The sequence below is a fragment of the Mauremys mutica genome, chromosome 1, assembly GCF_020497125.1.
Source record: "Mauremys mutica isolate MM-2020 ecotype Southern chromosome 1, ASM2049712v1, whole genome shotgun sequence".
Taxonomy (NCBI): Eukaryota; Metazoa; Chordata; order Testudines; family Geoemydidae; genus Mauremys; species Mauremys mutica.
The window spans coordinates 151,224,824-151,251,170 of NC_059072.1; the positions used below are offsets into that span (position 1 = coordinate 151,224,824).

The 26,347-nt window shown below is 45.6% G+C and overlaps 1 protein-coding gene and 1 long non-coding RNA gene across 5 annotated transcripts; one reads left to right on the plus strand and one right to left on the minus strand.

The window, feature by feature from the left end:
- GSTK1 (glutathione S-transferase kappa 1) lies at positions 1–19,445 on the minus strand. 3 transcript variants are annotated; one of them, XM_045000111.1, is made up of 8 exons: positions 19,074–19,432; positions 12,783–12,864; positions 11,807–11,935; positions 7,545–7,645; positions 7,104–7,139; positions 3,661–3,777; positions 3,016–3,109; positions 1–793 (listed from the first exon to the last, which is right to left on the minus strand). In XM_045000111.1, the coding sequence occupies exons 1-8, from the start codon at positions 19,152–19,154 to the stop codon at positions 744–746; spliced, it is 690 nt and encodes a 229-aa protein (XP_044856046.1). In that variant the 5' UTR covers positions 19,155–19,432; the 3' UTR covers positions 1–743. The 3 variants fall into 3 exon arrangements, with proteins under 3 accessions (XP_044856046.1, XP_044856062.1, XP_044856056.1); XM_045000127.1 differs by lacking the exon at positions 19,074–19,432 and adding an exon at positions 18,071–18,094; XM_045000121.1 differs by lacking the exon at positions 1–793 and adding an exon at positions 2,254–2,556 and having other exon boundaries at positions 19,074–19,445.
- On the plus strand, positions 16,166–23,824 carry LOC123356755. Of its 2 annotated transcripts, none has more exons than XR_006575444.1 (3): positions 16,166–16,265; positions 20,635–20,766; positions 23,446–23,824. It is a non-coding gene; the product is annotated as an uncharacterized LOC123356755 (long non-coding RNA). The 2 variants fall into 2 exon arrangements; XR_006575445.1 differs by lacking the exon at positions 16,166–16,265 and adding an exon at positions 18,222–18,277.
- The last annotated feature ends 2,523 nt before the right edge of the window (positions 23,825–26,347 follow it).

Here is a 26,347-nt window from a genome sequence, read left to right on the forward strand (position 1 = left end):
TCCAGGTTAACAATTGGATGTAATTTATTCCAAGTGTGGGATTCAGATAATATGAGAGAGAGAATGAATTACATTATACGATAACCAAAGAGGCGTTCCAAGTGCAGGGCAATGCAGGGATAATGAGGCAATGGGCTGGCAATATGGGCTGAGCAGCAAGGCACTGACACAGACAGGATTCAGACCCTGCTCTGAACTCTCAGCCTGAAAACAATTTCCTGTAGCCAGGTCAAGAGTTTTTGCATATATTAAAAAAAGAAAAAACAAAACAAAAAAAACCTTTCAGCTGTAGTTCCCACTGATCACCAAATACTGCACACTTTGCTTATCAGGTTTTTTGTCTCAATCTACCCATTTACACTTCACAGGGTGAAACAAATTCAGTCGTTCTCAGCAGCGCGCTTCCAGACTGCAGACCACGAGTGAGACAAGATTTCAATCACCCTTATCAGCCAGCCAGAGCTCTGCCATTGCCCATGACCTTGTATTAACATTTCACTCAACAAAGTGTCACCACGTCCCCATCCTGCCTGGAAAAAAAAAACAAACCAATCTGTATTGTGAAAAAATCAGTCTCAGTCTATCACGGGGACTGGAGTAGAACTGGATTCCAGGGGAACATCACTGCTCTCCTCCCAGCCCCTCTGGGACCCTAGATGCCACTTCTCAGACATGGACGTTACTGCTTCATTCAAATTTTAGTCACTTATTTTCCTTCTTGTTTCATATTGCAGCTGAATTTCTCACATCCTGGGTTTTGAAGCTGCAGGAACTGGTCCCAGCCATTTCTCTCCTGTAAGAAAAGCTAACAAATTAAATCCTGATACTGGGGGTGGGTTGCAGGGTAAGGCTGTCCTTCCTCCTCATGGAATGGGTAATTGTGCTGAAATGGGAATGTAATTAATGGGACACAGAGCTTTTCACATCTAGACTACTGGACCCTGCTAGCTGAGATGTACTGCCCAGCACCAAAGATTAGCTTGAATTTTAAAATCTGCCCACAGATCTGGGGGTTAAGGATGAGCTATGGAACCTGTAATCAAGCCTGGCATCCCTTAGCCAGGTTCCTTATAGGGCTAGGTCAAAAAGGGATCACGAACTCATTTCCCATGACTGACACGCCACTCCCCAAACACTGCCAAATCTGAGGCTGAAATTCAGTTTCCTTTTTTCTGGCTCATTCAACAGTGGGTAATGCTGTTTTTAAACAGTCACAACAACCTATGCCAGTTCTTATTTAAAATCAAAGTTATTTTAGAACAAAAATTAAAAAAAATAATAATCACAGAACTATAAGCTAAGCAGAATACACATCCAGCTGGACTGTCTGCTATGGAAATGTAATCAGAGCCCCTCTCATCTTAGTTATAGTAGGATTATGAAGTCCTGGTAGTAGGTCTCCATTGTAATCCTGAATTTGTTCTCCTTGCTAAAATCCATAAACAAGTTTTAAGTTGATTTCCCTTTACTAGGGTAGGTCTAGGATTGAGGTATATTTTTCTGTCAGATTTGAAATGAGTTGGACAGCTATTACACCCAAGAAATATAGGGTCTCATCTGAGCTCAATTTTTTTTTTGCCACTTCATACCAAAAATAAATTTTGCTTGACTTAGCTAGTTGCAATTTACTGTCCAGCACCTACAATTAGTTTTCAAAATTCCACATTAACCAGCTACAGTAGTGTGAGAATGGCACCTCTGAGATTCCGACAGTCTTAAAACAGGACATCAGGTGACTGGGAAGGCTTCAATTTATTTACTTATTTAATTTTTAATAAAAGGCTGGATCTTTAGCGGAGTATTTACCCCATAGTGTGTAGCTGCACCATTTACAGCAGCTGAGCATCTGGTTGTCAGTCTCCAGACATTCTGCCAGCAGAGAGAGAGAGCTCAACATGTAACCTCATCGCTGGGGAGAGGGCTGGCCTGGGGAAAAGGAGCATTTGCCATCGAAGTGGAGTTAATCGGACAAGCAAACCTTCTTTTACAGTGGTAACTAAGGAAGATGTTACACAACTTCTACTAATTTTAAACATTGTAAAATCAGCTGATCTAGATGATTTGCAACCAAGAGTTTTATAAGAGCTTATCAAGGTGCTCTTTGGTCCACTGACGTTAATTTTTAAGAACCCTAGGAAAACTAGAAAGGGATAAAAGTGGAAGTAAGCCACTGTCAGACCGATACTTAAAAAGGGTAAATAGGATTACCTGGATAATTAAGGGCTACTCAGCCTAACAAAGCCCAGACAAAAATAATGGAGAGTCCTGTCAAACAAATTTTATATAATTCTTTGAAAAGATTTCAAGTCTGGTAGATAAAGGTAACTCTGTGGAGATGTGGATTTAAGACAGACATTTGAATTAATACCGCCCAATATTCTGATTCAAACATGAGTGCTATTCAAAATCAATACGGCTCAATAGGTTAAAAGCTGGGTAACTGACAGGTTTCAACATGTAGTTACTAACTGAGACTTAAGTACTTGGGGTGCCTTCACTGGGCTTCTTCAGGGATCAGTTCTTAGTCTAATGCGATTTAATATTTTGATCAGTGATCTGGAAGAAAATATAAAATAATTGATAACAACGTGTGCAGATGATACAAAGATATAGCTCTCCCTTTCCCTGGCCCAAGAGGGAAGGAGATGCTGAGTCTACACTGCAATTAGACACTCACGGCTGACCTATGCCACCTGACTAGGGCTCAGGCTAAGCACTGTTTAATTGTGGTGCAGACATTCGGGTTTGGGCTTAGGCCACAGCCCAAGGTCTGGGACCTCCCGCTTTGCAGGTTCCTAGAGCCTGGGCTCCAGTCCGAACCGGAATGTCTACGCTGCAATTAAATAGCCCCTTAGCCTGAGCCAGCTGGCACATGCCAGCCACGGGTTTTTAACTGCAGTGTAGACGTACGCCCAGAGTGTTAATTTGTTTGTCACATTACACATCCCATTAGAGCAGATGGATAATTACCAGGGAGAAAAAAAAACAGAAGGAAACGTTACTAGAAACACTCACCTATAACGTTGCCCAGAAGCTCTAAACGATCAGAGCCAAAGAAGAGGTGAGCTTCACCATTAACATGGGCCACAACTGCTGGCATTCCAAACGCCTAATGCCAGAGACAAAACAGGCAGAGTCACACACAGACGAATAAGCACAAGACCAGTTCCAAGAGAAACTTTTACAAAGAACAACTGTCACTTTTCTTCCTCCCTCGCACTCTCACTTTCTTTTTCCCTTTCCCTTCTTTCTCTATCTCAGATCTGAGTCCCATGCACCAAGCCTGGATTCTGCAGAACTCTTATGACCCTGTCATCCCATGGGACTGAGCGAAAAGGAATCAGAATCAAACCAGGGCTTCATGCATGGTAGTGGAGAGCAGTGACCCCAGGCACTAGCTCTGGTCTCTGGCACGCCAGTCCCGACACCTCCCTTAGAATGGGCCAGGAATCAAACCTGGGTTTCCCAAAAGATAGTTTCCTGCACTAATACTTAGGGTACTGAGCTGGCTTGCAAGATGTGTTTAAAATACAAAAAAGTCTGAGAGCAATGAGATCCTTGCGTATCCTGATCTACCCTTCATCCTGCCTTGATCCACAGTGTCACTGCTGGGAAAGGAACACACAGATCTAACCCCACATGGCAATGGGAGCATCTCACCCCATATTTCAGTGCCTCCTCTGTTGTCTCCTTCAGACGATTCTTCACCTCAGGGGTCGAGGTCATTGCCAGTAGCTTCTGGGCCAGCGCTGAGGGTAGCCCAGCCTCCCCAGCAGCCTGAGGAGACAGATAGACAGACAATAACAGCCACTGTTACCATGATAGTTACATAATAATTACTTGCAGCTTCATTGCTTGAAGGTCTGTTGTCAAATGATAACAAAATACTCTTCCTAGGACATTTCCCTGGCAGGACAGTCTGGCCTACTTTCTCCCATTGCCTGGTTATATACCTATTCTGAATGACTTTTGAATATGAAGCTGAAGGGATATCACCTCCCAGGCTCAAAATATGCAGCCCTTGTTAGGTGGGCTTTCAATTAGCTAGCAAAAGGGGGAAAGGGAGTTTATGCTTAGTTCAAGTTAACTCTTTCAACATATGAACTAAGACAGATGAAGTGCTGTAGTGGAAAAGAAGATGAAGGGTATTAATGTATTCAAGTGTCTAAACAGTATTGGAAGGAGCCTGCCAAACACAGCAATAGAGGAACAAGGAGTGACACTGCATGACAGAGACCAAACTCAGTAAGCCCAACTGGAAGTTGGTGGGTGATCTTCAGAACTGGAGCGTTGGTACAGAAGGGCAGCGCGTGTTCTACGTCATTGGAGATAAAGAGGCTCTTCATCCCTTGCTCTAGCAGTGAACTTCTCAACCTTCAAATCTGCCACTGTGTGATGCCAACAATCAAAATGTGAGACATAGGGCCCAAATGTGGGACACGTATCCTACTGTGTCACACCATAATGTACAGATAATGATCTTTACTAAAAAAAACCTCCCTGTGTCAATGAAAGAACCCCATTTAAAAAAAAAAAAAGAAAAGAACAAATTCTCACATGTAATCATAAAGTCCACAAAATGGACCATCAGCAGGGTTGAACCTGGACATTCAGGCCTTGTCTATACAAATAAGCTGCACCAGTTGAATGTAAATTGGTTTGTAAACCAATGTAGTAAAACTGGTGCAACTCCCCGCTCTGGGGACACTTATTTCATTCTGAGAGTCGCTTGTTTCCGTTTAGCTTAAACCTGTTCCCGATCAATTAATACTAAACCAAAAAAACCTGCTCCCAAACCAAAATAAGTGTCTAGACAGGGGTTTGCTCCAACTTAGCTACTTTATTTTAAATTCACACTTTATATTTAACTGGTGCAACTTTCTCATGTAGTTAAAGCCTCAGTTCAACAGCACATAGCTTTACCGCTTCAGCTACAGGAGTAACTGATGATTACTACGTGGACCAGCCACTGAGGGTACATCTACACTACCTGCTGGATCAGCGGGTAGCGATCGATCTATCGAGTGTAGTGTAGATGTGATAAAAATCGATCCCTGATCGCTCTCCCGTTGACTGCTGAACTCCAGCAGTGCGAGAGGCAGAAGCAAGTCGATGGGGGAGCCGCAGCCGTCGATCCAGTGCCACGAGGACACGAAGTAAGCAATTTTAATTCGATCTAAGATATGTCTACTTCAGCTACACTATTCTCGTAGCTGAAGTTGCGTATCTTAGATCGATCCCCTCCCCCCCAGTGTAGACCAGGCCTAAGTGGGGCCTTGACACATCTTTTCCCAGTGGATTCACATTTGCTAGGAAGTAGACTATTGGAGAGCTGAGGTTCTGAGTTCTAGCTCTGGTCTAAGAGGGGAGGAGGGTCAGAGGGATTAGAGACAGGACAAGCCAAAGAACATATACCTAGAATATTTATTCTGAAAGGTAGTGTGACTGCGTGGCTAAGGGCTGGTCTACATTGCCAAGTTTTTTGACCAAAAGGCAGCTTTTGGAGATGAAACAAAGTTGTACATACTGCAAAGCCACTTTTTGAGACAAAACTCCTCAGCTGCAGCACTTCAATAAAACCTCCTAGATGAGAGTGATAAGGCTTTTTGCGCAAAGGTTTTATCGCTGAAGTGCCAGGGTAAACACCTTGCTTGCTTTTATCGCTGTAATTGGCCTCCGGATGTGTCCCACAATGCCTGAAGTAACTGCTCTGCTCATTGTTTTGAACTCAGTAGCTCTGCGGGCATGCACCCCTCCCCTTTCAAAATTCCATTCTGACAACCAGCACACGGGGTGTGTGTGTGTGTGTGTGTGTGACAGCGTGTGGCTACACTCACTCTGCCCCAACACATACTGTCTCCCCACACACACTCCCCCGCCCCCCCATCTACCCTCCACACTTCAGTTGAAAAGTGACTGGCAACCTATTAGGATGCCTATGGAATAATGGGCTTGAAAACCCTGCATCATGTGACACTGTACCTGCCCCTTGAGGCACTGCAAACCTTTCCCAAAGCACCCAGCCAGTTGCACAGGGGATAGCTACCCACAGTGCACTGCTCTCGTCTTTGCAAGAGCTGCTACTTTGGATGTGCTTCAGCGACACAAGGAGCACAATATGGACATGCAACAGCAGTTTAATGAACGCGCTTTAAAGAAAGTGGTATAACTTTTGGTGAAAAAACTTGGCAGTGTAGACATAGCTTAAGACTTTGAGAGACCTGGATTCTCATGCTAACACTGCCTAAAATAATCTTGTGCAGCCTCTCTGCTTTGCGATATACTGATGAAAAGTGCTATATAAAATTAGTAGTAGTAGTTATAATAGTATTTGTAAAAGTAAGGTGGGGGCTAATACTTGGCTACCATCTAGGGCTAGAATATAAGATCCTAGTTTGGGATCAAATTGGAACTGTGGCCTTGATTTGGCCTCAAACACAAACCCCAGAACTAATCCTGGTTCAAATCTGAACACTGTCTTCTGCCTATCTCTGCATTATAGCCAGAGATCTAACAAGCAAAAGAGGCAGGATGCAGACAGTGGCACTGAAGAAAAGAAGAACGGACACGATTCCAAAGCAATTACAAAGAAAGGTGTACCAACTAAGCTTTGAGAATGGAGCCCAGCTGCACCACCACTGTCCCCTCCACAATCTGCCTTCAGAATCAAATTTTAACTCAAGTTAAAATCCTTTTATAGAAGCAAATCCATCCCCTTCCCTGAGCTCACTCTTGAACATTGCTCCTGGTTTTATTACTGTTAATTAAAATATAGTTAATAGTGTATCCACTGCCTATTCTGGGGCATCCTGCTAGGGAAGGCACTGTGACCTAAATATCCACCATAGGCCTGGCAATAAAATGCACCAGAGTTACTTGGTAAATTACCCCCACATTTCCACAGACTTAGGGGATGGGAGTCACTGACATGGGAGTCACATTTTCCCTAAGGGAATTTCCTGATAACTCCAAACGATCCCTTAAAAAAATCTACAGCCAGTGAAAATTATTTAATTTGCTTCTATAGACGGTAACCCTAAGACCCACATCCAATAAATCACAGCAAATGAATGCAGAAGCAGTAGTAACAGGGAGAAACTTACTGCCAATATACTCTCTGGTTGGGTGATATCTTCATCCTGGTGAGAGGAGGAGGAGGAAATCAAATGGTTAAATGTTTATGAACAAGATGCTGAATCCACAAAGAGATTTTCTCCCAGTGACCGTGTCTTCCTGCAGGGATGGAGTCAGAAAAGCTCAGCTGAGGACCGGGATCCCATTGGAGAATTTCCCACAGGAGAGGAAAAGATCCCATTCACCTAAACTGGAACTGGATTATGTGGACTCTGGAATTAACTACTGGTGCAGCATCCACACACTGAAAGGAGCAGAAGAAGCTAAAATTGACTTGGAATGTAGTGCTTTCCTTGGATTGGACTCTGAACCACAGATTTCAACCCTCCTACTACATGTTTGACTGAGGGCAGAGGAGGGGCAGGAAGATGGGGAAAGGAGCTGGATGGGGGATATGCATAAGTACTCACCCGGGACCAGATGCGCATCCAGAGCTCTCTGGACACAGGCTCCAGGAACTGTGGCTGTGTCATATCCACGGCTGTGATAAAGCGCATGGCAGAAATACTGCCTGGGTTTGGTGGGAAAGACAGAAAGACACATTGAGGAGGCATAGGAACAGCACCAACCAATAAAGTCTGCACTAATGTCACACCAGGACAGGGCTTTTAGTCTGCCACTGCTCTGGGAATATCCCCAAGGTGCAGAGGTCATTAATGAATCTCTTGCCGATGTTCATAAGAAGACTACTTCTGTATGGGATTTCCTTGGGACTGTCCCAGGGAGTTAGCTACTTAAGCCTGCAGCAGGGTCTAAACAGGGAGAGGGTTCGCTAGGAAAGGGACCTAGTTGGGATTCACCTATGGGAATGGCTTGTTGAACAGTCTGCACTGGTCTCAGATGGAGAGTGGACTCTAAGCAGTTTGTTATAGCCAAAAACATCATGGGCCAAACTTTCAAGAGTTGCTTCTAGTTCTGGGGCCTCCAACACTGGAAGCCCAACTAGAGACAAGTAGGACCTGATATTCAGAGGTGCTCAACGCCCTCAATTCCACTGATTTTAACCAGAATTGTGGGTGTTCAGCTTCTCTGCACGTTAGGAACTAGCTCACTAATAACTTGAAATCTGCCACGTGCAGTTCATACAAGTGCTAAGTAGCAGTATTAATATCTTGAACACTAGTTATATTCGTGGATGTCCAATATACAGTGGCACCAGTCCTTGGGGTCTTAACCCTACTAGAGCAGGTTAAAACTATTCATTACCAGTAATACTTGTTTTGAATTCAGCCCCATTTCTGTTGAGTGATTCATTCAAGAACCCATCCTGATTCCCACTGATCTATTAATTATTTCTAATGAATCAATAAACTTGAAGATTTTTCAGCCTATGGAGAGTTGTTGTGAACTGTTCACTTCAGTCAATTGCAATTTGTTTTCTGGTTATGTGTGGTTGGTCACCTAAGTCACATGAAATTGGTTCTGCACTCTGCTTTGATGGAAACTTTTTAAAGCAGCAGTATAATAAATAGCCAACGTGGATAATGCAAGGTCTAGTTGCTTCAATGAAACATCATGAGACGTGTTCCTTCTCAGGAGGAAGCTGCGTTGAAGAAGATGAAAGGAACATGTCTGAACATGCAGGATCTTCAGGTTGGTAAACTTTTTTATTGCATACTTCTTTCTTAAGAACAGCCTGCCTTCCTTCTGGAGTATTCTTGAATTTCCGTGTTTGAACAAAAAATATAGTTGTTACACTACAGTACTATCATTTTAGATGCAGTTGTGATAAAAAAAATAAATAGCTGAAAAATAGGCAGATCTTCCTTTTACAATTTCCACCTTTAAAGTAGCACTGAGTGTCAGTGAATGCAATGAGTAATACTAAATGAGCAATATGGTAATAATAATTAAATAACTGCATTGACTTATTTTGTTTAAGAGAACCCACCCTCAGCATACAGGATTCTGAAGACTATCCACCTTCAAGATCACCATCATTTTCTATAGTTTCAGAGTTATCTGCCAATGATAGTGATTCAGTCACATCACATATGCCACATAGCCACAATATATCACCTACAGCAAAAAGGGAAGAAAAAAAATCCATCATCCAGAAACAACCATAGATAAGTTTGTGATAAGAACCAGCAGATTACAAAAAGAGGTAATTGATGAAAAAATTGCCCAGTTTGTTTATGCAACAAACTCTTCTTTCCGTATGATTGAGAACTCACACTTCATTAACATGGTTCAGTCATTAAGACCAGGATACAGTCCACCCAACAGAGCAGATGTTGCAGGCAAATTGCTGGATAAAGTTTATGAAAGAGAAATTGAGCAGTGTGCAAAAGGTCTAGAGGGTAAAATTGTTAACCTAAGTCTTGATGGGTGGAGCAATGTCCACAATGATCCTGTTGTATGTGCTTGTGTGACAAAAGAAGGGAATGTCTTCCTTACAGAAACAATTGATACATCAGGAAATGCACACACAGCACAATACTTACAAGTAGCAGTAAAAGCTATAAGAAACAGTGGGGGCGGGGGGGGGGACGGAGGAAGAGTCTAGTACGCAGCTTGGTCACAGACAATGCTGCAAATGTATCCAAGATGAGAAGAAATGATTTAGAAAAGAGTCTCAAGCTAATGACATACGGTTGCAGTGCTCATTTGATGCACCTCCTAGCCAAAGACTTCAGTGTTCCAGAAATGAAGGCTAATGTTGTTGAAATTGCAAAATACTTCTGTAACAACCACTTTGCAGCAGCTGCTCTGAAACAAAAAAAGTGGGAGAGTTAGCTTGGTTCCTCCCACAAGACGTGTGATGGAACTCAGTAGTAGACTGTTTTGAGCACTATATCAAGAACTGGCCTAATCTGATGCCAGTTTGCGAACAAATTGTGAAAAAAATAGATGGCACTGTCACAGCCAATAGATGGCACTGTCACAGCCAAAGTTCAACACTGGGTTTAAGAGAAATGAACACATGCTGAGTACCCTGAAGCCTATTTCTGCAACCTTGAACAAAATGCAGGGAAATAGCTGTTTTATTGCTGATGCTGTTGAAATTTGGAAGGAACTGAGTGAGATCTTAAAAAGAGAAATATGCAATGACAGAGTTAAATTACAAGCATTAAAAAAAAAAAAAAAAAACCATCTGGGACAAGCGCCATCTCCAGCTCATTTTCTTGCAAATATTCTCAATACTTAGTCCCAGGGTCAAACCTTAAACTGCTGAAGAAGAGGAGTTGGCTATGACATGGACATCTAGCAATCATAGTTGGCATTACGGAGGGATAATAAACTTCAGAGCTAAAGGTGAACCATTCAAGAAATATATGTTTGATGATGATGTTTTAAAGAAGGTCACACCAGTGAACTGGTGGAAGTCACTTAAGTGCTTGGATTCTGAGACTGTTGAAGGGATAATCTCACTTTTAACAGCAGGAGCTGCTTCTGCCAGTGTAGAAAGAACATTTTCTTCCTTTGGACTAATTCATTCCAAACTGAGAAATCGTTCTGGACCTGAAAAAGCAGGAAAGCTTGTTTTTCTTTTCCAGATTATGAACAAACAGGAACATGAAGGTGAAGACAACTGAGATAGCTTCAGAAGCCAATATTTTAAGTTTCTCACGTTGACCTGGCTGACAGTTGATTTATTTTATTTTTTAGTATTTCATTTAACTATTTTAGTTAAAAACAATTTTAACAAAAACGAACCTGATATTAAAAAACTTGAATGTTTAACTAAATTCAAAAATTCATATGCTTGTTTTGTCAAACTATTATATGTTTGCTGTTGAAGAAAAAAAAATCCAGAATACATAATGTTGTTTTAGTTAAATAAAACAATGTAAATGTCTGTCTGGTGATGTTCTCTTCCTAATACAGCATGGCAAGAAAATCCTCCAAATATTAATGATTAACCTCCCAATGACTTCATAAATATCTGCTTCAATTAAATAACCAAACCATCATTCATTTTCTGATATAGCTGTAAAACTAATCTGAAAGTTTTTCAGAATAAGTCACTTTAAAAATGTATAGCGTGTACCTTCTAAAAATGAAACCTACATCTACCTCTGAGTTGTGAAGAATATGTATTAAGGTTATAACAACCAAAAAGAATACACTTTTACGTAAACATTCATGATTAAATCAAGTCTTCCTGACTAGTGATTTAAATCAGGATTTAAATAAATCCACCCTGTAAATAATGAAGAACACACTTTCCTGTATGAATTTTTGATTGAATAACTTGTTTGTGCTAATATTGGAGATTTTCAGCATCTGTGAACATTGTCATGAATTTCTGGCAGTCGTCTGAACAGTCACAAGTAACATGACCGTGTGAATAGGACTGATCTGAACCCAATGCTTTTATTTGCAAAACTATTTGCTATTTTTAAACACAATCTCTGCCTCATGTAATTCAGTGATGAAAAATATTACAATGTCAGAGCTTGTGGGCTTGCCTCATATCCTGAGCTGTTCCCCCTCCCAGCTCTGCCAAAGCACCTCAGTCACGATCTGCAGAAACTCCTGTGCTATCCCACTCTCAGCCATTTCCACTCATGTGAAGCTATGCATGGACTTCATACAAATCACAAATGGGAGAAGAAGCAGAGAACATCTAATCTCATTTCCCTCCCTTCAATGTCATGTAAGATTTGGACCCGGATCTCCTTCAGGTGAAAGGCCAACTCACTGACCAAGCAGCCTCCCTACTTACTTTTTCTGATAACACTCCCAAAGAAATCCTTGGGGATCTGCACTGGGACCTGGTAATATTTTGCCATCCTCTTTATGTCCTTCATCATGTATTCCGCACGTTTGGGCACCATCGCTGGGGGCTGGTTACCTTACAGAAAAAGTGAAATTACAAGATGAAGATTCCAGTTATAAGGTAGGCCTGGTCTACACAAATTTAAACTAGTCTAACTATATTGATTTAGTAAAACAGTTGCAACTTGTGTCAGGACACTTATATCACTTTAAACCTGGCTTACTTCAGTTTCACTTGCATCAGTAAATTTGCAGGTGGTAAACTGACATAACCAGTTTTAAACCAATAAGAATGTCCACAAAGGGGTTTGCACCAGCTAAATCAGTTTTTAAAGATAAATAAACTTTTGGGTACAGATAAAGTGCTGTTCATCATAAAGCACTTTATTAAGGAGAGTGAGGATCATTCTCACTTTTAAAATAGGAATAAACTGAGGCACAGCAAGATGAAGTGCTTTGCGATTTCAGTCAAATCAAGTCTCCAACAGAGCCAGAATAGAACTCATGACAGAGCTCTCCTACTAGCGTAATTAAACCACCCCTAACGAGCAGCCGTAGCTATGTCTGTGGGAGAGCTGCTCCCGCCAACATAGCACTGTCCACACCAGTGCTTTTGTCGGTGAAACTTTTGTCAGTCAGGGGGGTGTTTTTTTCTTGACCAACAAAAGTGCTAGCGTAGACAAAGCCTTAGATCTCTGAGTAGAATGGAAGGGCTTCAGCAATGCCTGGCTAATGACAGTAGGGAGTCTCAGTGGTCTGTGATATTCTCCATAGCATCCATTTTGGGATCTGTGGTGAGCTCCCTCACAGCAGTGTCCTGCCAGAGCCTGAGTGCAAGATGGAATCTCTACTCCCTCATAGCCACACTCTGCAGGGGGTTCCAGATGTTCTCTGTTGGGGGTTAGGAGCAGTGGAGCACTTACCAGTCTCCTTCATTATGCCTCCAAGGAAAGCAGGACGAAAACGCAACTCAATGCTCCAGTTGTGCCGGTACCGACAAAGCACCTGCAATGGGACAAATAATAATGGATAAACAACTCCTAAGACCCGCAATGAGGACCAGGGGCCCAGTGCCTGACAGAACCAGGATCTGGGCACTGAAATTCCTCTAGCAGTCAGGAGACTGAAAGAGCTCAGCTTGTTTAGCCTAACCAAAAGAAGGCTGAGGGGAGATATAATTGCTCTTTATAAATATATCAGAGGGATAAATATCAGGGAGGGAGAGGAATTACTTAAGCTTAGTACCAACGTGGACACAAGAACACATGGATATGTGGAAGTACAGAAAGAACTGACAGGGATTTGTAGGGGATCTTAATGCATGACAGTCTTTGTTAGCAAGAGTTAGACTAACTGTAACCCTAATAACGCGAGATTTGTAGAAGCGAGGATTGTGTGAGGCGAGCAGAAAAGAACTGTGTGAGAAGTTGTTTTGACCTTGTGTAGATAATGTGTAGATAGACTGGCGTCTCCCAGAAGTGAGAAAAACAAGATATCAGGATGACCTATGTATAAACAAAATGCAGCTGTTTGCTTATTATTGTCTGTAACAAAAGTATAAATGCTTGTTATAATTGTTTACCTATTGAGAGACCTGTCTAGGAAGGGGACACCCTATGTCCTAGTGCACTCTCTTCCTGTTGTAGCTGCTAAACAGAATAAAGTATCTGACTCTGCTGCACCCAAACAAAAAGAGAGAACTGAGTTTTTCTCCAACAGATATAAACTGGACACTAGGAAGTTTAGACTTGAAATTAGACGAAGGTCTCTAACCATTACAGGAGTGAAGTTCTGGAACAGCCTTCCAAGGGGAGCAGTGGGGGAAAAAGACGTATCTGGCTTTAAGACTAAGCTTGATAAGTTTATGGAGGGGATGGTATAGCCTAATTTTGGCAATTAATTGATCTTTGATTAATAGCAGATAAGTTGGCCCAATGGTCTGTGATGGGATGTTAGATGGGTTGGGATCTGAGTTACTACAGAGAATTCTTTCCTGGGTGCTGGCTGGTGAGTCTTGTCCACATGCTCAGGGTTTAACTGATCGCCACATTTGGGGTCAGGAAGGAATTTTCCTCCAGGGCAGATTGGCAGAGGCCCTGGAGGTTTTTTGCCTTCCGCTGCAGCATGAGGCACGGGTCACTTGCTGGAGGAGTCTCTGCACCTTGAGGTCTTGAAGTCCTCAAATTGAGGTTTAAATAACTCAGACATAGGTTAGGGTTTTGTTACAGGAGTGGGTGGGTGAGATTCTGTGGCCTGCATTGTGCAGGAGGTCAGACTAGATGACCATAATGGTCCCTTCTGACCTTAAGTCTATGAAACTATGAAAGATAAAGCCTGATCTGTCTGAGACCATTAGAAATCAACCCAGGGATCAGCAGGGCAGCTCAGGTCTTCATGCCAGCGATACTGTGGGGAAGGTTTGTAAATTACTACAGAGGGACCAGGGATATCAAGCAACTCTAAGCCCCTGTGAAATGCACTCCAACAATAGCCATGGAGATAAATGCCCCGCTGCACCCAGGTTTCTCTCTGGAGCAAGAAGAAATGACATCAGATTCATTTCTTTCTTTTAAATCAGGAAAATAATAGCATCTCCCCTTTCTTTAAGCACTTCATGACTATAAATGATCTATTTCCTCTGGGCCTGTCTCACAGAACAACTCTGTCTATTGCTGCTCTAATCTATTTCATCCAGGACCAGATGATGATATAGATGCTATAGGACCCAGCTTTGGAGTCATGTGATAAAATGAGAATCTCAATTTTCATTTTAAAAAGTGTGTAATGTGATGCCCCAGGTATGTCACTGGCAGTGGAGACTGAACCCAGGATAGTCGGATCTATTGCTTGAGACATAACTAGTAGCTCAAAAGCTGTAAATATAGAAACTTCTCAGTGGTCCAGCCACTAGAGAGAGTGCGCAACACTTAGGCCATGTCTACACTACCACTTTTGTCAGTATAACTTATGTCGCTCAGGGTTGTGAAAAAAACAACTACCATCACCCCTGAGCAACATAAGTTACACCAACAGAACTGCCAGTGTGAACAGCACTATGTCGGCGGGAGAGCTTCTCCCGCCAACATTGCTACTGCTGCTCATAGAGGTGATTTTATTATGGTGACAGGAGAGCTCTCTCCCACCAGCACAGAGCAGCTAAACAAGTGATCTTACTGTAGTGCAGTTGCATTGGTACAGCTTTGCCACCGTAAGCTTGCTAATGTAGGCATGGTCTAACTGTGAGTTACAAACTTCTCTCTCCCTCATAGACACACATGTAATGCAATTAACAGCATATAGAGAGTTTGAAATAATAGCTTCAAAAGGTGTGAACTGACATTGCATCTTAAATATGAAACTTGCTCCCACATCTAGGGGGATGGGGCACAGAAATAAGGGTGGGGCTATGGCATTAGGGTAGGACCATGAAGGACCACTTGTGAAGTCTATCTGCAGCCTCAGATTGCCTTAATTTTGCCTTGGTTTTAATATCATTTTCATGGTAGCAACATACATGCCACCCAAAGCCTAATAAAAAAAAATCCTGAGATTTTTGGAAACACCACCATTGGTCTTGAGAAATTCCTGAAAAAACAGAGGTTAGTCAGGTATGATGTCAATGTGTGTATCCCTAAAGTCACCCTTGTAAGTCTTGTACAAATAGAGTGTGTTGAAATTTTTCATTTGAAACATTGACAAAAAAGGTCATTTTAAAAAAAATGAAAGTTACTGCAATTTTTTATTTTTTTTTGCAATTTTCAATTTTTGACAAAAGTGAGAATTTTTTGGCTTTGCTGTTAAAATGTATTTCCTTGCCTCTTTAGCCTCTCTTTTCCTCCCACTTTCATTGGCCAAAATGGAAACAGGAAATAGTTGAGAGAAATGGGGGAAAACACTCAAACTAAAAAGTTTGTTTACAACATTTTCAACCAACCAAAAACAACAAAGACAACCCCCGCCCAAAACCTGGTTCCTCTTCAAAATGTAAGGAATGAAAATTGTTTCAAATTTAAAAAAATTATTAGCACTGTTCCAGCTAGCTTTAGGCATAAGGCCTGGGCTCCTCGTGTTCCTGAAATGATATTGATTGCACAGGGATTCCATGGGGCAGAATTTAGTCCAAAGGCCACATGTAATTAAGATTAAGATCAGGCTCACAACCTATGCTCCAGTAATAACTGTAGAACATTAATCTTCTCTAAAGCATAATGACTAACTTTCCTCCACTGAACAGTCAGCACCCTTCGCTGGCTTTTATCCAACTGTACTAACTTCAGTTCCAGGCAAGGCACCACAGTCAGTATGATAACACAAACACACCTCTATGCAAGAGAGCAACAGATGCAATCCTGTATGAAACAAACTAAGGGAGAGCTGGCCAACAGCGGCCCTTGAAAGGAACAGCTGTAAGTACACACCGGCAGGAGCTGTGACCTTGCAAACTATTCTTCCTCTAAGCCAGGCCTGCACAACATGCGGCCCGCGGAGCCTCACTGTGTGGCCCGCAAGAGGATTCTAAATCCCCCGCACACGGAGCTCTGCAAGCAGCCCAGAGCCCTTTGAATCCCGGCCGTGGCCAGGAAGCAAAGAGCTCTGGGCTGCCGGCAACCGCGGGGAGCCCTTTGAATCTCAGCCGCGGCTGGGAGTCAGAGGGCTCTGGGCTGCCCGCAGCGGCGGGGAGCGTAGAGCCCTTTAAATCCCAGCCATGGCCAGGAATAAAAAGGCGCAGCGGCGGGGAGCCCAGAGCCCTTTAAATCTCAGCTGCGGCTGGGAATCAAAAGGCTCTGGGTTGCCCGCAGCGGCGGGGAGCCCAGAGCCCTTTAAATCCCAGCCGCGGCCAGGAATCAAAAGGCTCTGGGCTGCCGGCAGCGGCGGGGAGCCCAGAGCCCTTTAAATCTCAGCTGCGGCCGGGAGTCAGAGGGCTCTGGGTTGCCCGCAGTGGCGGGGAGCCCAGAGCCCTTTAAATCGCAGCCGCGGCCGGGAATCAAAAGGCTCTGGGCTACCCGCAGCCGCGAGGAGCCCAGAGCCCTTTAAATCCCAGCCGTGGCGGGGAATCAAAAGGCTCCGGGTTGCCCGCAGCCACGGGGAGCCCAGAGCCCTGTAAATCTCAGCTGCAGCCGGGAGTCAGAGGGCTCTGGGCTGCCGGCAGCGGCGCGGAGCCCAGAGCCCTTTAAATCCCAGCCACAGCCGGGAATCAAAAGGCTCTGAGTTGCCCGCAGCCGCGGGGAGCGCCCAGCCCTTTAAATCTCAGCCGGAGCCGGGAGTCAGAGGGCTCTGGTCTGCCCACAGAGATTCCCAGCCACGGCTGGGATTTAAAGGGCTCAGGGCTCCCCGTGGCTGTGGGCAGCCCAGAGCCGTTTGAATCCCGGCATGCGGCCGCTGTTTGCCCCCTCCCCAGACCTCTGCCCCAACTGCCCCCCAGGACCCCCACCCCCCTATCTAACACCGCTGGTCCTTGTCCCCTGATACCCCTCTCCTGGGACTTCTGCCCCCTAACTGCCCTCCAGGACCCCACCCCCATCTAAATGCCGCTGCTCTTTGTCCCCCGATTGCTCCCTCCCAAGACCCCTGCCCCAACTGCCCCTTGGGATCCCAGCCCCTATCTAAGCCTCCCTCCTCCTTTTCCCCAACTGCCCCCTCCTGAGACCCCCCCCAACTTTCCCCCAGGACCCCACCCCCTACCTGTCCCCCGATAAACCCCTGGGACTCCCATGCCTATCCAACCGCTGCCTGTCCCCTGACTGCCCCCCTGAACCTCTGCTCCATCCAACCACCCCTGCTCCCTGTCCCTTGACTGCCCCCTGGAACTCCCTACCCCTTCTCCAACCCTCAGCCCCCTTACCGTGCCACTCAGACCAGCATGTCTGGCTCCATGCAGCTCCAGACACATTGCTGCCATGCTCCCCAGTGGAGCCCACAGGCCCCCCACCCCCCAGCACCTGCCTTCCAGATTTGAACACCTCAAAATTCAGGAGTGCTCAAGCTCAGTTTGGGCAGCTGTTACTTCATTTCTCCGAAATCAAATATACTGATCCACTGTAACTTGCTGTAGAAAAAGCAGGATAAAATTGAGCAAGAAATGCTTATTAGCACTGGAATTGCTATTTTCAACAGCCATTGCCTTTTTGTTTGTTTAAAAGGAAGACAGTGATATTGCATTGGCAAATTCCCCATAGAAAGAAAGAGTGGAACAAAAGAATAATAAAGGCACCTCAACTTTTCCTCATTTATGGAGGACAGTCTTATAATATGCATCCAGATATCTTCCAATCACACAAGCTGAAAATTGTTCCACTTTACTGCAGCTCTGTAACCACATGGGAACCAATCCTGTCTGTGTTTTGTGCATATCCAAAATTCCTGCTGAATGACCTGCCCTGGGAGCATTACCAGTGACCCAGGGCTGGGGCGGCAGGAGGTGTGTGTGGGGGGCACTGGTGGGGGGGAGCCCAGGGCTGGGGCAGTAGCAGGGTGGGGGGAGGGCACTGGTGGGGAGGAAAGGGGGAAGCCCAGCACTGGGGCGGCAGGGGGTGTGGGTCAGTGGTGGGAGAGTCCAGGATTGGGGCAGCAGGGAGGTACAGGGGGGAGCCCAGGGCTGGGACAGGGAGCAGCCAAGTTTTTTTTTTTTTGCTTGGGGCAGCAAAACACCTAGAGCAGGCCCTGCTGGGTTCCCCCAGCCGCCGGAGCCCCAAGCCCTTTAATTTGACCCTGAGAGCTCCCAGCCACCTCTTCAGCTGGGAGCCCCCCAGTTGATTTAAACTAAAGTATCACCTCCCCACCCCCAACCTTCCTTTTTGGCCCACAGCTGTTTTGGTGGGGCGGCACTGGGGAAGGAGGGTTTGTTTCTGCAGGGCTGGACGGCCCTGGGGCGGGGTGTTTCTGCGGGGCTGGGAGGTTTCGGCCCTCGGCTGTTTTCTTTGGAGGAATGTGGCCCTCGCTGCTTTACGAGTTGTGCGGGCCTGCTCTAAGCACTTCTGGCGGAAGAGAAGCGCGGGGGTAGGGGAGAAACGATCTCCCTTTTCTACAGCCTGCTGCCAGTCAGGGAAAATTCTGCAATGACATGGAGGGGAAGCACCTGACATAAGGCAGGTCCTGGGGGCTCGGAGACTCAGGGAACACGGGGAATTTCCTAGGATTTCCACAGGCCTAAGGTCTGTTCCTCCCAGCCCCTGCTGCCTTCACCCCTCCCTCTGCCCCTGCAGCGCCCCCCGCACCTCGAACCCGAGCCAGGAGTACGGGGACACCACGTCGTAGAACATTTCCACCAGCTTCGCGCTGCCGCCTGCTGCTGCCATCGCCCCGCTCCCCGGGCCGCGGGCGGGCTCCCTGCGCTCGCTCCGGCCCGCTCGCTCCAGGCCCCCGCGCCTCTGGCCGGCGCGCAGGGAGCCGTGAGCACGGAGTGAAACTAACCCAGCCCCGCGGCGGCGGGGCGCTGCTGACACCTGCCGGCCGGCCGGCCGGGCTCCCCCGGCGCTGCAGCGAGGCCCTGTGCAGCCGTGTAGGGGATGAAATTGCTCCCTGTAGGATTGTGCTGCTCGGGGTGTGCTGAGCGTGCTCGGCAACCTGCCCCCTGCCCCTGTTGGCCGTAGCATTCTGCGGCCTGCTTTCTACAGGGGTTAAAAAGGAGCAAAGGGGCAATCGGAGCGGGGGGCAGGGTCTGATCAGAGGGCAAAAATTGGTCAGGAGTATCAATCAGCTGGAGGCAGGATTAGAAAAGGAGCTGAGGGGCAAAATCGGGGTGGGGGGGAGGAGCAGGAGTTAAGATCGGGGTGAGGCGCTGGCAGAGAGTGACAGAGGGGGTAACAGTTACCCCAGTGGGACTGAGACACCAGTGTCTGCAAAAATGGTGGGGGGGACAAAGGGGCTTTTTTATTTCCCCTCTCACAGACAGCCTCTCTCAGCGTGGGCTTCCCAGGGCTGGGTTCTTAAAGGCACAGGCATCCCAATGCCTAGTCAATGCAGCTCCTCTTTGTCTGATCTAACCTACTGAGGCTATATCTGCACACGTCAGGATATTAGCACAGGACTACTGGAGTCCTGATTAAAGCTGGTTGAGATTTTTAATAGGAAATGTTGTTGGGAGTTTTTGTTGGTGGTGTGTTGGTCGGGGCGGCTCTAGACATTTCGCTGCCCCAAGCACAGCGGCATGCCGCAGGGGCGCTCTGCCGGTCGCCGGTCCCACAGCTCTGATGGACCTCCTGCAGGCGTGCATATCCTGGAGCCGCAGGACCAGCGGACCCTCCGCAGGCACACCACCGAAGGCTACCTGCCTGCCGCCCTCCCAGTGCCGGCAGAGCGCCCCCCGGCGGCATGCTGCCCCAAGCACATGCTTGGCGTGCTGGGGCCTGGAGCCGCCCCTGGTGTTGGTGATGGTTTGGTTGGTTTTTGGAGGGGGAGAGTTTTGCAAAGCGGGAACGTTTATATAAAGCTTCTGATTTTTTATCATTTTCTAGTTTTTTAAATCAAAGGCAGGCTCCGCTCTAACTTTTGAAAGGTGCAGCGTGCTAAAAGGAAAAACGAAAGTCATAAAGACAAATAAAAATTAAATAAAAAAAATCAAACCCTGGAAATTCAGTTTTCAAAAAGAAAAAAGGGGCGGAAACAATGTACGTAACGGAAGTTACAGAAGACAATCTCCATGTGAATCCATGCATGAGTGCTCTGTTGAGGCCACAAGGACCGCAAGCCTTGCCTGACAGTGTGATTGTGGAGTGTCTTTTCATGGTGGGCATGACTTGTGACACTGTTCAGTCTCTCCTTGGGGGTTTGTTTCAGGTATTTTGCCAGGCATATTTGGCCTCCAGCTACACGGCAGAAGAAAACAACTTTAGTTTCATTCTAATGGGGAAACTACAGGACTGAAACTCTGGGAAAGCGTACTGGATTGAAACTCATGATTTATTTAAGGTACTAAAAGCAATTCCTTGACCAGCCACTTAAGGAAATACTCCCTGTACCTAACTTTCTAAATTTATATATGTGAATTTTAGGCTGTTGACATAAGTAGTAGACATACATGTGTACCTGGGCACAGAACGGGGAGCTGTGTATATGCAGAGATTTTTTTTTCCCCCTCACTATTAATCTTCTTTTGCCTGAAGTCATATGCACAGAGCATGGCAAGCAACCCAGTTACACACAACAAATATACCTCTGTGGGCCACATTCAGAAGTATGAACCGTCTGCTTTCTGCCACTCCAACAACACAATGCAGCCATAAACCTATTTACTTGTCTAAATCAACCAGATTATAGCTGCTTGTATCGCTGGATTGGCACAAAACCCGAAAAGAGTACCAGTGCATCTGGTCACTCATTTTTACGCTATCCACCGTGCCTAGTGCACTGCTGGTGTCAGACGTACAATAGATAAAATAACAGGCTTGGGGCTCTGTGACTTGTGTGTGCTGAGGGCTTACTGCCGGATACACCGGCTCACTGTTGCCCATGTTCTGGCACGTCTCACCATTACAAAGCTCTTTCTTTTCAAATATCCTCCCACTACTCTCTCTATCCTCAGTCTACTGCATCCTTGGTATTTACACCTCTCACAAGCACTTGTGGGTTTAAAAATAATCCCACTTCTTTCTTTTCCTGGAAGAAACATTCTCATACACAGATGGTTCGGAAATGGACTTCCAGGTGTTTGTATCGCCAACCTGACAATCTTGAGAATGACAACTATGTTGGCTCCTGGTACACAAATAGTTCGTAGGCCCTTGGGGGACTGATAATGGAGCACAGCTCACATTCGAAGGCAGGGAAGGCAAGGAGGGACAGATCTTGACTCTCATTTGGTTTTCACCTATTCCATTCCATGTTAAGATCATTCCTGGTAGCCCACACCCTGCTGTGCAGTTCAGCTCCTCACTATAGCTCTTTCTTAATGATTCCCAACTAGATGTGGAGAATCACCTCTGACAATGGTATTAGACATTCAATAAGCAGAGAGCTTGATCCTGAGCTGGAATGGAGGCTGATCTCCATCAGAGGATTTAGGGGACCCATGGCCAAGGTCCCTTGATATGAGAATCACACTAACATCTGGAGAAACACCTGCTCCCTCACTGACCTAGTAGTATGATTGAAAACATCAACACGGTGCACCCCAGTACCCCCAAAAAGCACATAAATCCTGATTGTTGCCACCCCTCTTCCGCCCCAACCCATCCACGTGAACTCCAAGCATAGGGAACATGAAAAATCCCATTCACCTGAGACAGCAAGGAAAGGTGTGTGTGACCTGCTGCGATCAATAAAGGGATTGTGCCCCAAAGATACCCAGTCATCTGCTGTGTGTGTGTAGGAAATAAACTTTGGTGACATTCAGCGGCCTAGGGTGAAACATGCACTCTATTAAGAACCCATTGAGTCAAGGGAGCCCGCTGCCAGACAACCATGCATTGTGCTTTGCTCAGATCTCAGCAGCAGAAAGGTCTCCAGGCTAACCACAACTTTAATGTGAGAGCACCAGAGAAAACCCAGTTTGTTGCCATAGGCCCTGTTTGCATTACAGTATAACGAAGCCTCTGAGTGGCTTTTGACATGGTGGCAGTTTGTAGATAGGATTGTCACCATGTTACCTAGCTGTGCTAACGCCTTGAACGTGACCCAGAATGGGCTCCCTAACTTCAAAGCCAATTTTAGACGTACTAAATGAAACTTTTAAGAATGCTGGAGACACAACACAGTTCATACAAACAAACATGGCTGTGGCATCCTACTTTCTATTTAAGCAAGAGATACCACACACTACAAACTGGAGGCCAATGTTAAGCGCATTGTCACTTGTTCATCCTGAAGTTGAACATTGGTTCCAAACAAGACCAGCAAATGTTCACTATCTTTCTGCAAGAAACTCAGCTGACTGGCTAGAAACATATCGTGCAACAGTGAAAGACTCAACAGTTGAAAAAGTGAAGAACTCTCTCGCCACATTCAAAAAATTTGCATTCATGAATGAATGCACCAATGCAAATGAATGCACTGATGCAAATGGGCACCAGTAGTAAGTCATTGTATACATTATCTTGATGTCTGGGGACAGTAGGTGCATTTCTAGATGTTCAAGTTATAGAAGACACATCGGCTGCATCTGTGACAACCCACATCTTAGAAGAGTTACATGCTTGTCAATTGGACCCCAAACAGACGTCTGCTTGTGCATTTGATGGAGATGCAAACTTTTCTGGCATCTGCTACAACAGTAGTAGATCTTTGTCCAGCAATAGAAGTTACATTTGGATCAATCAGAGAACTATCCATTGAAAAAGTACTGGAAGAAGCAAAGACTTCAGTCCAGAAGTTGACTAATGAAGGCATTTATAGTGAATCCTTAAGTGAAGAAGACAAGAAGTGTTTGTTAAGACAACTGAAAAGGACACAGACTTGATTCAGTGACTCAACCTCTATGTATCTTTTACGGATCCCAGTCCTATAAAACACCAACAGTTGAGTGGAGTGAGGCACTACCAGCAATGGGGCTGCCATGTGATCAGGACAGAATAGAGAATTTGAACACAGAGTGGAATATCATACGACGAATGAATGAAGATTTGACTTCAACTTCTTTTTTATCATCGCTAGTGGCTCGACCCGATCTTTATGCTATGTTTCCTGAGATGAAAGAAGTAGGAATTCATCTCTTGCTACTCCCAGTCACAACAGCTACAGTTGAGTGTTCTTTTTCATCATTGAATAGAATTTTGTGTTCTGAAAGAAGTCACCTTCTGCCTAATCATGTGAATGAACATATCAATTGAAGGCATGGAAGTACCAGACACACGAGAAGCCACCAAAGATGAACGCACTGCATTCAAGAAGTTCATTAACAGAGTTGTGCAAAATTATAACAAGAAACGAAGAAGGATGTAGATGTTGAGCTTCATAGAAGGCTAGAGTAGACAACTTTAATGTGTGTGATGAGTTTAAAACGAGTTAACTCTAATAAAATGGTCATGAAACATTTTTCAGTTTTTACTGTGGTGCCATGCAGCCCACCTTCACCTTCACAGTCTCACCCCTGATCGGCCCTGACCCCACCCCCAATAATTTCAAACACCCCCACCCCAATTTCAATGCCTGGGGAAACTACTGGACCCAGGGTGGGTATAATGTTTTCCTTGTGTGTGCCCAGGGACCATCTCCTGCAGGTTGTTCCCAGCTCTGGGAGTCCCATTACAGCTATGTGGGCAGGCATCTGGAGCATAATGAGGAAGATGGTTCCATGGGCGGGCAGGCTTCAAAGGCTGTCCCTGTTTATCCATAATCAGAACAGGCTCAGAGGTAAGTTAAAATTGGGACATACCTCTTGTGCCAAGGGTTTCTAGAACATGCAGAAGGTCATTGCACCAGTGCATTGGGGATCCAGCTGGTACTGTCTCTGGTTTGTTGCTGGGAAAAGCTCTGCTTTTTGCCCCATTCCCTCCTCGCTGCATTACTCAGAGACCCCACAAAGCAAAACCACTGCTCCTAGTACGGGGAGGTGCAACACCGGCTCTCCTCAACTTTCACCAGGTGTCACCCACCGTAGGGCTGGAAATGCTCAAGGAACCTCAGGAGCTTACCTGAAGTTTGGTTCCGTGTCCCTGCTTGCTGGTTAAAAGTGGGATTTTCAAAAGAGCCCATGTGAACTAGGAGTGCAAGGCCCTTTAAAAGTGACTATTTCCCATCCTGCACCTGAGAAGTAGTGCCAGGGAGAGGCACACCCATGCATTCTCACAGTGCCCTTAAAATACCAAAGCAATAGCATCGCATCCTCTGGTTTTATCTTGGATAGAAAGTTCTGTGCCAGCTCCCGACATTTTATTAAGCGGAGAAACATGAGAAGAAAACAGCACCATCAGAAGACAAATTTCAGCATTACATTTCTCAGCATCAGGAAACGGCATAGCAGCATCTCCAAGGGAGACTCAGACAGGGAACAATGCTACTGTGGGCATCAATGTAAATACAATTCCCCAGGGACATTGGTTTGGAGATACAGAGATTTGGGTTAGGCAGGCATGTGGTTAGGGTGCTAGCCAGGGTTTTTAGGGTCAGTTCCCTGCTCGGCCACAGACAGCCTTGGGCAAGTCACTTAGCCTCTCTGTGCCTCAGTTCCCCATCTGTAAATCTGGGCTGCTAGCACTGCCCTAACTCAGAGGGGTCTTGCTAGGACAAATGCTTTCACCATGAGCAGCTCGAATACTATTGTCATGGGGGCCAGACAAGTACCTCAGATAGAGCAAAGTGAAGTCCTAGATTCCCTGCGGAGGATATTGAGAAACTGCTGCCGCAGCTCTTCAATGTTTAGCACTGCTTGGGAGTTAGAGTGTCAAAAACCTAAAGAGGACCTTGGGCAGACTGCCTCTGCATTAATCAGTGACTAACACTCCTGCCCAGTTCTCTCAGCCTCTCCTCATGTGCCCCTAATCATTTTCTTTGCCCTCAGCTGGACTCGCTTCAATTTGTCCACATCCTTGCTGTAGTGGGGGGAGCAAAACTGGACATAGTACTCCAACTGTGGTCTCAACACTGCTGACTAGATGGGAATAATCTTTTACCTAGATCTCCTGGCAATGAGCCTACTAATGCAGCCCGTTATGTCGTTAGCCTTCTTGGCAACAAGGGCACACTGCTGATTCATATCCAGCTTCTTGTTCTCTGTAATCCCCAGGTCCTTTTCTGCAGAACTGACGGTTAGCCAGTCGGTCCCCAGCCTGTAGCAGTGCATGGGATTCTTCCGTCCTGAGTGCAGGACTCTGAACGTGTCCTTCTTGAACCTGATCAGATTTCTTTTTGCCCAATCATCCAATTGTCTAGGTCACTGTGGACCCTATCTCCACCCTCCAGCGTATCTACCTGTCTCCCCAGCTTAATGTCATCCGCAAACTTGCTGCAGCTGCAATCCATCCCATCACCCAGATCATTAATAACGATGTTGAACAAAACCGGCCCCAGGACATACCCCGGGGCACTCCCCCGGCTGACATGGAGGCGTTTTGAGCCCAATGATCTAGCCAGCTTTCTAGCCACCTTATAGTCCATTCAATTGTTCTTTGGCCTTCCTGATTACATCCCTTCATGTTTGACCAATAATTTCATCTCCTCCCTAGTCATCTGTCCAAATTTCCACTTTTTGTAAGCTTCCTTTTTGCGTTTAAGATCACCAAAGATTTCACTGTTAGGCTGAACTGTTCGCCTGCTGTATTTGCTATTCTTTCTGCACACCAGGATTGCTTGTTCATGTGCCCTCACTAAGGCTTCTTTAAAATACAGCCCACTCTCCTGGACTCCTTCTTAACCCATATTAGCCTCCCAGGGGTTCCTGCCCATCAGTTCCCTGAAGGACTCAAAGTCTGCTTTTCTGAAGTTCAGGGTCCATTCTCTGGTGCTCACCTTTCTTCCTTTTCTCAGGATAGAGAATTCGACCATCTCGTGGTCGTTGTTGCCCAGGTTGCTACCCACTTTTTCTTCCTCTGCCAATTCTTCCCTGTTGGTGAGCAGT

What these genes read in the sequence shown, in the direction of transcription:
- GSTK1 (XM_045000111.1), bottom strand. Translation starts at nt 19,154, where the DNA reads ATGGCAGCAGCAGGCGGCAGCGCGAAGCTGGTGGAAATGTTCTACGAC. An exon ending in GGATGCGCATCTGGTCCCGG is followed by an intron (nt 7,140 to 7,544) that starts GTGAGTACTTAT and finishes TCCTCTCACCAG; the next exon opens with GATGAAGATATCACCCAACC. An exon ending in GCTTCTGGGCAACGTTATAG is followed by an intron (nt 794 to 3,015) that starts GTGAGTGTTTCT and finishes CTTTTCTTACAG; the next exon opens with GAGAGAAATGGCTGGGACCA.